Below are 14,983 nucleotides of genomic sequence, written 5' to 3'. Positions count from 1 at the left end.
GATCGGTGAGGCAGTTGGCTAACCTTTTCACCTGCTTCCGAACGGCTTGGTTTCTTTCATTTCATAAGATATTGCTCAACTGTTTACCAAGGTTTATTTTTTAATCCTGCCACCTTTGGAAAGTTTTAATGTCCCGCATACCAAATCAGAGTATGGTGGAGCCTATCTAGAAGGAGCCGGTTGGAGTGGTGGTTTTACCCTTCAGTAAACAGTTTCTGGGCCCCGGTGACGGGTGTTGGTTGGTGTCAGCAAGGACACAGCGGAAGTGGCTGCCCCTCCTGCCTCTGGGAGACAGACATGTGAGCCAACGGCCACAGCAAGGCCAAGTGATGTCAAAGACATGCAATTCCAGTGGGGCTGATACCCGGCGTCTACAGTGGAGGTCAGGCAAGGAGCTTTACAGGGAGGTCCTGTGGGTCTGCGTCCAAAACTCTTCACCACATGGGTCTTTCGGTGTCGCTGGAACTGAGGGCCCCTGAAGTTTGGCAGGAGAAGTGAAACAGCTCAGGGAGGTCACAGAGGGGTTGCTGTGGTGTCTGGAGAGCCAGGACTGTGATTTCAGTGGGAAGCAGGAGGCCTCGGAGGAACTCAGTGCAGGAGCTAGAAGCAGTCGAGGGCATAGTTTTGGAAGTGCATTCTGGTGGCCTGTGGGGAATGGGCAGGAGGTTTGTGAGCCTGGGGACCAGGAGACCAACTGGAGGACTCCAGAAAGGTCTGGGCGAAAAGTGAGGAAGCAGTGGGAGAAAGCAGAGGGGCCAATGGGAGTGTGGTGGAGAAGACAGGGGGATGGTGAAGGAGGAAGCAGCAACTCCATGGCTGGTTGGCCGTGATGGGGGGCCCAGGGGGCCAAGGGAGGGCTGCCCAGGTTGTTTGCTGCTTCTCCGGGTGTTTTCTTGGGAGTTGTAGAAGCTCTTTTCCAACACCTGGGACCGCATGCATCCTCACAAGTGTCTCATTCACAAGCTTACTAGGGGTAAGTGTCCTTGTCTGCTGGCCGTTGGTCTGGGCGGGGGCCTCCCCAGTGGTCAGCAGATAGGGAGGACTGGGGAGCCAAAGGGAGGGATCCCAAACCACCCTCAGGCAACAAGAGACCGGAGAGGTCCAGGCATCTGCTCCAGGGGCCCCATCCCAGCAGACACATTGTCAGTATCTGGCTTCAAGCCGGGCAGGCCTGGGATGGAGAGGGGAAGGGGTCATTCCAAATCTCAGGGAAAAAAACCTAAATTTTCTGGAAACATTTGGATAAACATTCTGCTGCAGGTAGATTCTGCCCCAGGATGCTGACCAGGAGGTCACCAGAGCTGGGCCACTGTGGCCTCTCCACAGCTTTATTTATTTTGGGACAGGAAGCCCAGTGGAGCAGGCGGGCTCTGTGTGAGGCGACACTGGATAGGTTCTCAGCCCGTGAGGCTTTCTCAGGTCTCAGGGATTTGCAGCTTCCTTGCCTTTTATGGCCAAGTTTCCTGCTCACACTACTACTGTGGCTGCTCTGAACATTCGTGAGAGGCTTTCAAAACAGAGGCCTGCACCAGTTTGGTGCTAGAGGTCGGCGCACCTGTATCTTGTAACACCTTTTTCCATTGCGACATGCAGAGACACGAAGAGGCTAGGACAGTTCTAGGTGATGTGGTGGCAACCAGCCCAGGGCGAAAGGCCTTGGGAATTAATTCTCTGGCTCTTTCCTCCCCACCCATCAATTCTTTATTTACTTGTTCATATACTCAGCATATATTTACCAAATGTTGTTCCTGTGTCAGAGATATTTTAAATGAATGATGAGAGTTGGTTAATACATATTATTTAATAGTATGTATTGTCTACTGCTTTGATCACTCAGCTGTAACTGGAGAGATCAGAAAGGGAAGATTTCTCCATAAAAGCAAAACATTACGGGATAATGAAAGACATTTACAGAAGGCTGTCTGACAGCCACCGACTTTTGGGTCTGCAGACCATGCCACGATCCCAGCTTCAGGGCTCAGGCGGACCCACTCCGACATCGGAAGGCTTCTTCTCTCCCACTCTCAGCCTGAGGCATGTTCTTATTATTTCTTCTGCTTGTCCACTTGCTCAGGACCAGTGCCTCAAGACCAACGGACACATTTGTTTACAGGTGGAAGGAGGAAATGAATCAATAGCAGCTCCTCCTAGGAAGAGCCTCGGGAACGAAAAGATGTGAGGGTTGGCCCACAGGCCCAGAGCACAGTGTGGTCTATCGGTGTGGCTGCTGAATTTAGTAGCAGATTCCAGCCACACTAGATGTGCAACATGGTACGGAGAGACGAGTCAGAAAGGATGTTTCCCTCTTTTTTTGAAAGCATGCCTCTAACATTTGTTAGTCACTGAAGGTATATTTTTATTGTTGTTAAAACTCAATAAATTGGGGCGCCTGGGTGGCTCAGTGGGTTAAGCCGCTGCCTTCTGCTCAGGTCATGGTCTCAGGGTCCTGGGATCGAGTCCCACATCGGGCTCTCTGCTCAGCAGGGAGCCTGCTTCCCTCTCTCTCTCTCTGCCTGCCTCTCCGATTACTTGTGATTTCTCTCTGTCAAATAAATAAATAAAATCTTTAAAAAAAAAAAAAAAACTCAATAAATTGGGGCACCTGGGTGGCTCAGTGCATTAAGTCTCTGCCTTCCGCTCAGGTCATGATCTCAGGGTTCTGGGATCGAGCCCTGCATCAGGCTCTCTGCTCATTGGGGAGCCTGCTTCCTCCTCTTTCTCTGACTGCCTTTCCACCTACTTGTGATCTCTCTCTGTGTGTCAAATAAATAAATAAAATCTTTAAAAAAAAAATAAATAGATGCCGCACAAAATTATTACCTTAGGGCAAGCATGAAAAATTAATTTCCTTGTGTAGACACAAGCTTTCCTTCACTCCTCACTGCAGGGTGTTGTTAATAATCCAACAAGAAATTTGGTGCCAGAAGTCTTGGAATATCTTCATTCTTCCATGGCAGCTTCACATGAACTGGGAAACCTCTGGGCTTTATCTTTAGTCAACAGAGCATTTCTCCAAAGCAACGGCTAGAGTTTGACAATATCCACATCAAATATAAATATTAACAGACACTTGCAGAAAGGTATTAAACAAATCAGACTCTATTCCTCAGAGTTGATTTAACAAGCATTTATTTAATAAGAACCACCGAAGAATCGGATCTCCTTCTGTCCTTACATTTGTGTTTAGCTTTAAAGGGCAGCAACAATTCAGCAATTTAGGTGGTTGAACATGCTGGGCTGGGCTAGATGGAAAGTGAGGAAAATTTTTTTCATGGAAGAGCAGCAGTGTTTTTTTTTTTTTTTCTTTTCTTTTTGTCTTTTTAAATAGTGCTTGAGGCATCTGCACTAAGAAAGCAGTGCAGGTGAGGCACCATGGCTAGACCAGAGGCTCACATTAAATTGCTGTGATTTTTGATGTTGGAGATACTGAAGAAGGTCATTTTGCTACACTCGGCTGCCTTAAGTTACAGAACAGTGCATTTGGTGAATTTTAGTGTTTATAGTGAATATGCAAAGATTGTCATAAGTCTGGAACCAGTGACTGAATAGGGTTAGTAAGTGAATGAGCCCAATATGAGAAACAAAATGTTTGGAAAGCTAAAATAAAAAGAGGGAGAGAGCATAAGAATATGATTTAGATCAGAATAAAAACACTCTCCCCTGATGTGAGGATTATAGCATTAATGGCAAGTGACAGGTTAGGTCAGATCCGGATTGGTTATTACAGTCATGAGGGAAGCTTTCGGCAGAACAGCAAAAAATGGACAAGCACGCATAAGGAAAGGTATGGGAATTTTCAGAGCGCACCCAAAAAGGCAGAATGATACTACAGTATGAATTTGCATAAATTTTCTTATGTCTGTACTACAAATGCTCCGTAAGACGTAAAGGAACGTGGAAAGATGGTCCGTCTTTCATTGCTCTGAGTGCTCTTGGACAGACTCTTCTGAGGTATTGTCATGTTAATAAAAATAATCAAAATGAATAAGAATCCATGTATATCAGACACCTGAAACTAATATAACACTATGTTAACTGACTGGAGTGAGAGTAAAAACTTTAAAAATTTTTATTTAATCTCACGAAACAAACTGTGGGTTGCTGGGGGGAGGGGGGTTGGGAGAAGGGGGGTAGGGTTATGGACATTGGGGAGGATATGTGCTTTGGGGTAAATTGGAAGGGGAGATGAACCATGAGAGACTATGGACTCTGAAAAACAATCTGAGGGGTTTGAAGTGGCGGGGGGGTGGGAGGTTGGGGTACCAGGTGGTGGGTATTATAGAGGGCACAGCTTGCATGGAGCACTGGGTGTGGTGAAAAAATAATGAATACTGTTTTTCTGAAAATAAATAAATTGGGGAAAAAAATTTTATTTAATGCATTTCTTTTTTTTTTTTTTAAGATTTTATTTATTTATTTATTTGACAGAGAGAGACACAGTGATAGAGGGAGGGGGAGTGGGTGAGGGAGAAGCAGGCTCCCGCTGAGCAGAGAGCCCAATGTAGGGCTCAATCCCAGGACCCTGGGATCATAACCTGAGCCAAAGGCAGACGCTTAACAACTGAGCACCCCTGTTTAATGCATTTCTCAAGCACCTGCTGCGTGCCAGCAGGGAACATGGTCTACACAAGTGGGTGGTGCACTCCTTCTTCCAAAGAGCTCATGAATAATGAAGTTGTGGTAAATGCAGTGGAGGAAAAACAAGTCAGAAAGAGTCAAGGTGGGGAAATAAAGAAAATGAGAATTTAAAAAGGCATTTTTGGCAAAGGAATTTTTGTAGGAAAGGTGGGCTCTGTCTAGAAGAAAGAAATTTGTCAAAGACTCTTCTGCTCATTCAGGGGTGCACCGTTGTTCTGCTCCAGGGGCTTGGTGGGCACCAGAGGGACTGGGTGGGCAGGTGCGGGGCTGCAGAGGGGACCATCAGAGCAGAGGAAGTATGTCTAACTCAGGGAACTCAATGAAGGGTTCTTGGGAAGTATCTCTTCTGGAAAGATCATCAGACTTCAGGAATTAATGCCATTGATTGAATAGAAAGTGAAGTCATGGTATAAAAAAGGAATAATCCTATTCTATTCTATTCTATTCTCCTCAGTTTTATTTATCTGTATAACCAATCAATCAACCAATCATCATTAGCCTGTTACATAAAAAGGCACAAAGATGAGGGAGAGCATAAAAACTGTGGGTACTTTGGGTTTTATTTTGAGTGCTCCGTATCAATTAGGCCTTATGCAAAGCTCTTCATATCCAAGCATAGAGGTTAAGAAGGTTGGAGTCAAACAGAAAGTGGTTCTGATCCCCCCTTTACCACTTACTAATTGTGTGACCTTGAACAATTCATTCAATATCTCTAGATCTGTTCTCATCTCTAAAATGATAACAGTAATAATGCCAATCTCACAGCACAAAACCAGGTTTTCTTTTTTTTTTAATTAATATAGAATGTATTATTTGCCCCCAGGGGTACAGGTTGGTACACAATTCACAACACTCACCATAGTACATACCCTCCCCAATGTCCATCACCCACCCAACCCACCCCTCTCACCTCCCTCCCCTCTAGCAACGCTCAGTTTGTTTCCTGAGATTAAGTCTCTTATGGTTTGTCTCCCTCTCTAAAACCAGTTTTTCTTAACAAAACCACTTTGCATGATGCTGGCATGTGGGAAGTGCTTAGTAAATGCTGTTTCATTTTTATTACAACCTTTGTTTTATTCACTGCCCTTCCCGAGGAAGCTGTGGTTTGTAAGTGTGGTCTGGTCGAGCTCATGATTGGTGGAGACAGCCCTGCCTGGTTGTCTCATACCTTAGCAGACTAAAGTCAGATTTTAGTCAGAAATAAGGCTAGAGAGGAAGGCAAGACCAGATCTCCAAGAGCCTTATGGCTCAAGAAGCTCAGGATGTTGAATTTTATCCCACGAGCAGTGGAGAGTTGCTGTAGGACCTTATGGTAGAGATTGGCCAGATAAACTTCGCGTTTTAGAAAGATTTTTCTGGCAGCACTATGTTGAATGTTTAGAGAAGGGAATGACGCTAGCTGAATGCCAGTGAGGAGGCTGTGGCAGCGGTCCAGGAGGGAACGGGAGAGGAATGCATGCAAGGGGTGGATGAAACAACACATTTAGGCAAAGGTGGAATGCTTGTGGGGGATGAGGGAGAGCTAGCGAGTGGGCATTCAGCTGCTCTGGAGTATCTGGCTTCCTTGACTGGGTAGATGGTGCCACCTTGGGCCAAAATGGCGGATCCCGGAGGAAGAGGCTTCAAGCATGGTAAATGTGGTTGCTTGTAGGATCCTTGTAGGGAAGCGTCCACATGACCATTGGTCAGGAGGAAAGTCAGGACTGCAGATGTTCACTTCCAAGTGGGAGATGTGGATGTGAAGGGGGTCATTCAGCTGATCTGTGCTCAGTCGTGAGCACCCAGAGCAGGGCTCCTCTCCCCACCGAGACAGGAAAAGAGAACCCCTGTCATCACTTTCAGGGTGTTAGCTCAAGCCAGGGGAAGGGATGGCAAACAAGTCACAAGGAAATTAAATAGGTAACTCCAGGGGTTGCAGAGTGCCAGCAGCATCATGCTGCGAAAAATGGCAGAGTGGCTGACTCATTGGATAATCGTCCCTGAAGAATGAGGGAAATATACACTTTTTAAGACTCCATGGTTCTGCAAGGTAGCTCATTCTGATTTCATAAGGGAGACCGATTTCACCACAGCAAGAAAGCAAGATATTCTAAAGAGAAGATGGAAAGACCAGGAGACCCTTTAAGACTTAGGTGGGCCGGGGTGCCTGGGTGGCTCAGTGGGTTAAGCCTCTGCCTTCGGCTCGGGTCATGATCTCAGGGTCCTGGGATGGAGCCCCGCGTCGGGCTCTCTGCTCAGCAGGGAGCCTGCTTCCTCCTTTCTCTGCCTGCCTCTCTGCCTACTTATGATCTCTCTCTCTCTCTCTGTGTCAAATAAATAAATTAAAAAAAAAAAAAAAGACTTAGGTGGGCCTTTAAGACAGAAGTCACTAGTTCAGAGGAAGAAGTAAAAATGAGGGGACACTCAGAGGGTGGGGGAAGAGGCGAATTCACAGATTCTGTGTTTCATCAGGGAGACAAGTGTGTGAAGGTGAAGACATTGTGTTGCTTTGTGTGTATAAAGATATGCATGAGGAAATGAGATGCACTATTCTTTGGGGCACAGATGCCCGTGGGGTGCCTGCGTGGTGGGGGAGGGGCCGTAGCCCTCAGCAGGGTGGAGGCAGTGGGCCCCGGGGGCTCAGGGAGCACACAGTCTGGCGAGGCCTCCACAAACAGGCTGCACGTGCAGGGTGTGGAACATGCTCGGAAGGGAGTGGGGCCCATGAGAGAATCCAGGGGGGCCCTAATCTCGGTTGATGGGTCACCAGCCAGCACTTCCAGGTCTGCTCCCAGATGTGAAAACAATCAGGTGTGATTTTTAGTAAGTTTGAGGCTCACTGGTTTTAGCACTAAGTTAGTGAACAGCCTGCCAGAGCAGGTAAGCAGGTGCCTGGGAGAGATAAGCTGATGCTAGGAGGCCAGGAGAGAAAGGGACGGAGATTTTTCAGGAGAGGTCGCCGGAATGCTGTGTTTTTTGAGTATTACTCTGGGGGAATCTGCCAGATGTCAAAGCAGTGTTTTAGACCCAGTAGCCCCTCCTGGAGCAGGGTAGACTGGGAGAGAGCAAAGAAAGTGGGAAACAAGGGCACCTTTAAATCATGCCAACCCCCCACCAAGCCCTGTGCTCAGAGCAGGCCCACAACACTGTACCATCCTGATCTTCCTAGGATGTGGAATTGCTGAAACCCAGGGCAGCCCAGAGCTGCCCGAAGAAGGAGACCTGTGCCACTCTATATAATGTGGAGAAAGCCATCTCCTGTTGGCCTTTGGGGATCTTCATTTTCCACAAAGAATTAGGGGACCACAGAGTCCTTGGGAAGAAAGAGTTGTGGGAGCATAAGGGAGGAATGACCAAGGAGAGGCAGGGACCGGAGGAGAGGCTCTGGTCTAGTGACAATACATTTCCAGTCGCCTTTTGCTAAACTCCTATTGATGTTAATGGTTCTCCCAGCAGGTGGGCTGTCGGAAGGGTTGGGTGGGCAGATTGAAATGTGAGTTTATGAGAGAAAACAGAACGTGGAAATGCTGGGCAGAGCTGAGGAAATGAGATTCTCAACCTTTCCCCAGACCTGGGATGGCAGGACGGTGGATGTGTAGCCAGCTTTCTAGGCGACCCCTCCAGGCATCAACACCACCTTGGGTAGGTGGTGCGGGACCTGGGAAGCAATTCCCAAATGCAGCTGATGCTCTGTGTGTCCACGGGTCCAACTGCAGGGGCCCTGAGTAAAATCTCTGGGCTTGAAGATGACAGAGGTCACGTGGTCAGCTCCTAGAGCCCCATCAGGTTTGGGAGCCACTGAGCTGATGCCCTATTCTTTACAGTACGTATTTGTCAGAAATTCCAGTGTACCTAATTCTTGTTCTCTTTTCCCTTTCTACTAGGCACTGGGAAATCATGAATTTGATAATGGCGTAGAAGGACTGATTGATCCACTCCTCAAAGAAGCCAGATTTCCAATTCTGAGTGCAAATATTAAAGCAAAGGGGCCGCTAGCATCTCAAATATCAGGACTATATTCGCCGTATAAAATTCTTCCTGTTGGTGATGAAGTCGTGGGGATTGTTGGATATACTTCAAAAGAAACCCCTGTTCTCTCCAATCCAGGTATTTTCTACTTTTATAGCACTCACTGGTTGCAACTAGATGTATTAAATCAGAGCTTGGAATGATTTTTATGGGCCATGGGTAAAAGCAGGAATAACACGGGCTCTTGGGTGAGCAGTGTCCTTAGGACAACATTGATGAAAGCAGTCTGGTGGCCTCCACGTTATTCTTTTTTTTTTTTAAAGATTTATTTTATTTATTTATTTGGCAGGCAGAGAGAGAGGAGGGAGCAGGCTTCTCACAGAGCAGAGAGCCCGATGCGGGGCTCGATCCAGGACCCTGGGATCATGACCCGAGCCGAAGGCAGCGGCTTAATCCACTGAGCCACCCAGGCACCCCCCTCTACGTTATTCTAAATCACTTCTTAAAGACATTGCTCTTTCCTTCAGTGAACGTTGCTGAAGTATCTTTGTTTAATGCAGTGCATTCAAAATTGGGCAAGAAAGCTGTTCACACCCAGTGTTAACATTACACAGTCATTTGCTGGAGAATGAAACATAACTCATGGCCCTTTTTCCTGTGGGGTCAGAGAGCCCAGAGCTAGGGTTTTATCTCAACTTACCTTATATTTCCTTTTTTAATATGATCATTATATGTTTCGTTAACTGTCCTTTGTCCCTTTTCATGATTTCTCTCTTCTTTCTAATGACTTTATTCTATCTGGCTTTCTGAAGAATACATATCCTTGAAAGGCCCGATGGTATATATATCCTAATATAAATATCTTATATATGCGATATTTCACATAGTGGGTGTATATATATTTATAGCTGTTGTTGAGGTCACGGTGGAGCGCTTCTAAGAAGTGTGTGGTCCCATCTGCTGCCCCAGCTACAATCTCAGGCCGTGGTCCTCTCCCTCCTACTGCGTGCGGCAGCCCCTGCTCTCCCCTGGGGCTAAGAGCGCCCCCCACCCATGCACCTCTCCAGCTTCCTGGGGCTTTTCTGCACAAAGGACTGTGTGGGGGCGGCTGAGTGACCTGGGCCACCTAACGGCTAATAAGCTAATTGCCAGGAGGACTGGGACAACACGGCCTGGTTGCTGTTGTGCGTGGCCCTGCTCCCCCTGAATGCTCCTGCCCTGTGTCCCCAGCTCCCACAGAAAATCCCTCCGACATATTACACTTGTCCCTTCCTGTCGGCTTCCTGCACTGGCCTGAGCAGCCGGAGGACAAGGTCTAGGGCTCCTCTCAGTGAACATTCATAACTTAGTCTAGACGCCAGTGGAGGAGCATTAGATAAAGATGTGGACTTGTTGAATAATTGAATAATTACGTGTCTTGATGATCTCTACTCACTGTTTTTCTTTTTTATTCATTTAAGATCAAATGTAATTAAAAGCCATAAGAGAGTCACAAAGTCAGGGAGTGGGGGAACATCTTTTAGGAACAGGGGGTAAGTGAAAGGAGTGAAGGCCAGCTTGGAGCTCCTGGAGACTTGAAGACCCTCCCTGGCCCCCTCAAGGGCTCACAGAACATCCTGGGGCAAAGGGCATTCCAGCAATGAGGCCAGAGTCACATGCTGGGAGGTACACCCTATGAGGGCAGGGACCTGATTATCTGTCTCCTTCCCGGCTCTGGGCTCTGTGCCAAGCCCAGCAAATGGGAAGCTCTCCATAAGTGGTGCTGGAATGAACACATGGGAGCAGGGAGGCATGGGGGCCACGATCACAAAAGAGCAGATAGTTCAGTTTGTTGGAACAGAGGTTCTAAGCAGAGAAGGCAGAAAGCTGGGTGAGGACTAGATTGCAGGGCCTCCTGAATGACTGACCAAGCAGTTCGGGCATGATGGGGAAAAAAGTGGGATCCCTTCTGGAATAGTCACCAATAAGAAAGGAGAGGTTAGGGTGAACACACATGAGGGCTCCAGAAATCAGCCCCTTTGCCAGGACTCTGAGAGCAGCCCGGATTAGCCCTTAAAGACTGGGCTTACATATCTGAAGTGATGCCCTCCCCGCAGCTCCCAGGAGAGGAGGGCTGGATGGTGTAGGGACAGATGCCGGTGCTGGGGAGGGGCAGAGCAGTGTTTCTGGGGACACTTGCTTCTACCAAGACCCCAGGCCCAGCCCATGCATTCTTCCTGCAGCTCCCTGGGCCCCGATCCAGCCCCGTCCCTCCAGTCCTGGTGGCCCGGGTGCCACAGGCATGATAGCACAGTTCTTTTATCTTAGCTAGAAATTCCTGCAACCCTCAAGATATCCTGCAGTAGATCCCATCCTTTCCTGTCTGTGTGATGACTGATCTGCCAGAGGCTCCTAGCATGTTAGGAGGATAGATTTTTTTGTCCTCCAAGGCATCTCCCTGATTGCCAGACGAAAGCAGAGGATGATAGCATTGTCTGACACCTCAATATCCATTCACTCATTCTTTCTCTCCTCTGAGTACTTATGTGTAGGCAACTGTTCTAGGCACCAGAGATGCTGCACCCCACCCCCACCACCAAAAATAAATAAGTTAAAAAAACACTGCCTACTGCAGTTCACAGGTTTAGTGGACAAATAAATGAGTAGAATATTTGGGGCATCAGAAGGTGGTAAGTGCTAGGCAGTAGAGGGAACAGCAAGTGGGGCAGGGGACGAGCGCAACTTGTCAACTTAAAGGGGGAGGCTCAGGGAGAAGATAACATGTATCTTCTCGCAGAGAAGGTAACATGGCTCTGTGGGGGAGCAGGGAGCGCCGGACTTCCTGGACTGGTCAGCAAGAAGTGGATCATTCTTCATGTTTTCATGGCACACAGTGTCGCCTGTGAGCCAGGGACAGCACGGCCAGCCCAGCGTGGCACTGGGCCAGGGGTCCGCACAGTCACGTCCAGCAGCCTTGTCCCCGGGGTGTGGTCTTCTGCTACCACTACAAGTGGGAGTGAGCAGGGAAGAAGATGCACACTCCCCATGCCAGCAGTGTCTGGCTGAGACCTTCTCTAACGCAGAGCTCAAGGGCGTGCTCCTGTCGGCCTTACCTGATGAACAAGGCACAGTATCAGCGGGTGTGTTGGCATTGACGCTCAGGGACTCGTAGCCAACAGAGTTTAAATTGGAAGACTGATTATCCTGAACTGGCAAACAAAGCCTTCAATGGACTCATCTGGATTTCCAGCCCCCTCGGTTCTATTGAGATACAACCACACTAAGCGTAAGGTGTACAAATACTATAATGACTTGACTTACATATCGTACTATGCATTCATGTGCTCAGGCGCTTTCTGCCTTAGCATAATGAAAGTCCGAATAGAAGAACACTTTTTTAGCAGAAAGAATCTTTGTATTTTAATTTACAACACAGAGTCAAGTAACGTAAGTTAGAAGAGATCACTTTTACAAAAACACCAAAACTAAGGCTTAAAAATTAGTGTTTTTTTTTTTTACAAAGTACTTTCCTTGGGGATCTATGTACATTTTTAAAGTAGCCTCCAGTCAGCGAAAGCTGGAACTAATCTTCCAGAGTTGTTATTAGGGCCTGTGACACAATTCTTAGGAGTATTTTCAATAATGAAAAACCTTTGTCTTTTGTGAATGAATTTGCTTGCTGGATATAAATGCCGTTCTGAGCCACGCCCAGTGAACTGGATGAAGTCAAGATGTGTACAAGCCACATCTTGGTCAGAAAATCTTATGACTAAGAGACATCTGGTATTAAACACACATTTTTAAAGAATAGATAGGTTTCCAGGTTGAAGCCTCCTCATAGCATGAGATTACATTAGAGCAACATAGTATCATTCACAACCTTAACTTAAGGCAATGTCAAGTGAGGGTACTAAGGAAACTGATGTGAATTTTTATTGGCTACCTAGGGATTTTATATTTAATTTATAAATATATTTTGGTTTTAGTAATGTAAGAGCTTTAGTAGAAAAAAGTATTTTTACTCTATGTGTTAGTATGTGTAATAATATAATAAAAGTTATTAATAAATGTCCATTTTGCTTATTTTGTTCCTTAGGAAGGAATTTAGTATTTGAAGATGAAATCGCTGCATTGCAGCCTGAAGTCGATAAGCTAAAAACTCTAAATGTGAACAAAATTATTGCACTGGGACACTCTGGTTTTGAAATGGATAAACTCATTGCTCAGAAAGTGAAGGGCGTGGACATCGTGGTAGGAGGACACTCCAACACGTTTCTTTATACAGGTAATTGTTTCAAAAGGTTTATACTGGCCAGGGTGTCTAGATAACTAACTTTTATCTCTTTGCTTTTGCAACTGTTATTAATTTTACTCCTATTTAATGCATAATATATATTACATATATTTTATAAAATGTGATATATATGTAATATACGTACATAGTAATGTGTAAATCTTATTCAGAGACATTATTAATGTCTTTAATTTAATATTAATTATTAATTTCTTTAATTTAATATTAATTTATTGGTTTCATGATTATGTCAATTCCATTTATTTATGTATATTATAAATACATGTGTAAAATACACTATAAAATAAGATTACTGAGCCCAAAGCAAAAGTTTATATCAAAAAGCAACATGTCGTATAAAAAAAATTTTAAGTATGGGGCACCTTGGTGGCTCAGTTGGTTAAACCTCTGCCTTTGACTCAGGTCGTGATCGCAGGGTCCTGGGATCGAGCCCCACCTTGGGGTGCCCTGCTCAGGGAGGGACCTGCTTCCCCCTCTCTCTCACTTGTACTTCCAAATAAATAAATAAAATCTTAAAAAAAAATTTAGGACAAAAATATAAATAATGCCTCCACAGATCAGAGTGACTGACTTGATTTGTAGGTTCACAGGTAGCAGGAGCTGGAACTCTGGGCTCAAGTCCTAATTCTTTTTCATACTAGGACCACTAGGAATGTCCTGGAATCCCTAGGCCCCAATGCTCCTGAAATCATGCATGTTCCCCTCCCTCCCTCTCCTTCTCTTCCTCCCCTACTGCTTTCCCTACCTCCCTCTCACCCTCCTTCTCTCTCTTTCCTTGATGTTAGGCAGTTTTAGCTAGAAATTTTCTTTTTTTCCCTTCTATGTTGAACCAATAATGTACCAAAACTTTTGAGTCTGGCTTGGTGAGTTTTTCCTACCATGCTGCCTCCTGTCCCCCTACCACTACTGCATGGAGCTCTGAAGGGACTTTTAAGGAAAAAAAGAGGAGAAGGAGAGCCTCTTGGTAACTGACTTTTATCAGCAGTGGGAAGGAAGGCTTTGGTGGGGAACACCCCTGTCTTTGAAGAGGTTGCTGCTTTGCCCACCTCTATATGGGTTACCTAAGGTGATCCTATATTTGTAAAAGCAAAAATAAAAAATACCCTAAAGAGAAAAAAAATACCCAAAAATGTTAAAAGGGGGGCACCTGGGTGGCTCAGTCAGCTGAGTAACTGCCTTCGGCTCAGGTCATGATCCTGGGGTCCTGGGATCAAGTCCCACATCGGACTCCCTGCTCGGTGTGGAGCCTGCCTTTCCCTCCCCCAACTCATGCTTACTCTCGCTTTCTCTCTCAAATAAATAAGTAAAATTTAAAAACCTTTTTTAAAATGTTAAAAGGTGTTATCACGAAGAAAAGCACACAGGCAATTTTCACTTTCTTCTTAGCACTTTTGAGTATTTTCAAATAATGAACACGTTGCTTTTGCAATCAGAAAGAGAGACACAAATTGTAAAAAGAAAAGAAAGAAACAATATTGGGTCCAAAGTCTTCCTTCCTGATTCACGTCTGAGACCATGAGCAGGTCACTCAACCTCCCTGAGCCCGTTAGCTTCGCTTCAGAATGGGATGAGAACGCTCCAAGGGCCCCATGTTGTGAAGATGGCATGAGGTGTGGAAGAACACTTTATAAACTGTAGAGAGCTGTGTCCTGGAGCAGCACTGGGGAAGCTGCCCGCAGGTGCAGACAGACCCGTGAGACCGGGAGGCTGGTGAACTCTTTCACAGGGTGAGCCTGGCCTTCCCTTACTAAAGAAGGCCGGGGTTCCCGTATTTGACTCCGTCCTCATGCTGCTCGTAAGTGTTTTGCCTCTTGGGAGACACAGGCTAGAGAAGAATTTTACACTGGATGACGCGCCTGAGAGGTTGTGAAATCCATGTAGGGGCTTAAAAACTTTTAACCCACTAGACTCCAGTAGGTTAGGCCCTTAACGTTCCTCACAGGAAATTTGCACTGTCTTGTGGAAAAAGCTGTCTGTGGAGCGACGAGGACAGCGCCTGTGCCCCCCCCCTCCCCCCCGCCCCGGGCGTTAGGTACATGTGGCAGGACAGCGACAGGCACGGACAGTGACGGGAACTTCTTAGCAGGAGTGGTGTCACAGTCA

At 46.3% G+C, this 14,983-nt stretch overlaps 1 protein-coding gene across 1 annotated transcript in view; it reads left to right on the top strand.

The window, feature by feature from the left end:
• The window catches only part of NT5E (5'-nucleotidase ecto), a 50,122-nt gene that overhangs the window by 11,455 nt on the left and 23,684 nt on the right, over positions 1-14,983 (top strand). The window contains exons 2-3 of the mRNA XM_044246206.1: positions 8,502-8,724; positions 12,662-12,850. Coding sequence (XP_044102141.1) covers positions 8,502-8,724; positions 12,662-12,850 — 412 coding nt within the window. The remainder of the gene's footprint in view (positions 1-8,501; positions 8,725-12,661; positions 12,851-14,983) is intronic.

This window comes from Neovison vison, chromosome 1, assembly GCF_020171115.1.
Source record: "Neovison vison isolate M4711 chromosome 1, ASM_NN_V1, whole genome shotgun sequence".
Classification (NCBI taxonomy): domain Eukaryota; kingdom Metazoa; phylum Chordata; class Mammalia; order Carnivora; family Mustelidae; genus Neogale; species Neogale vison.
This window is presented reverse-complemented; position numbering and strand designations above follow the sequence as displayed.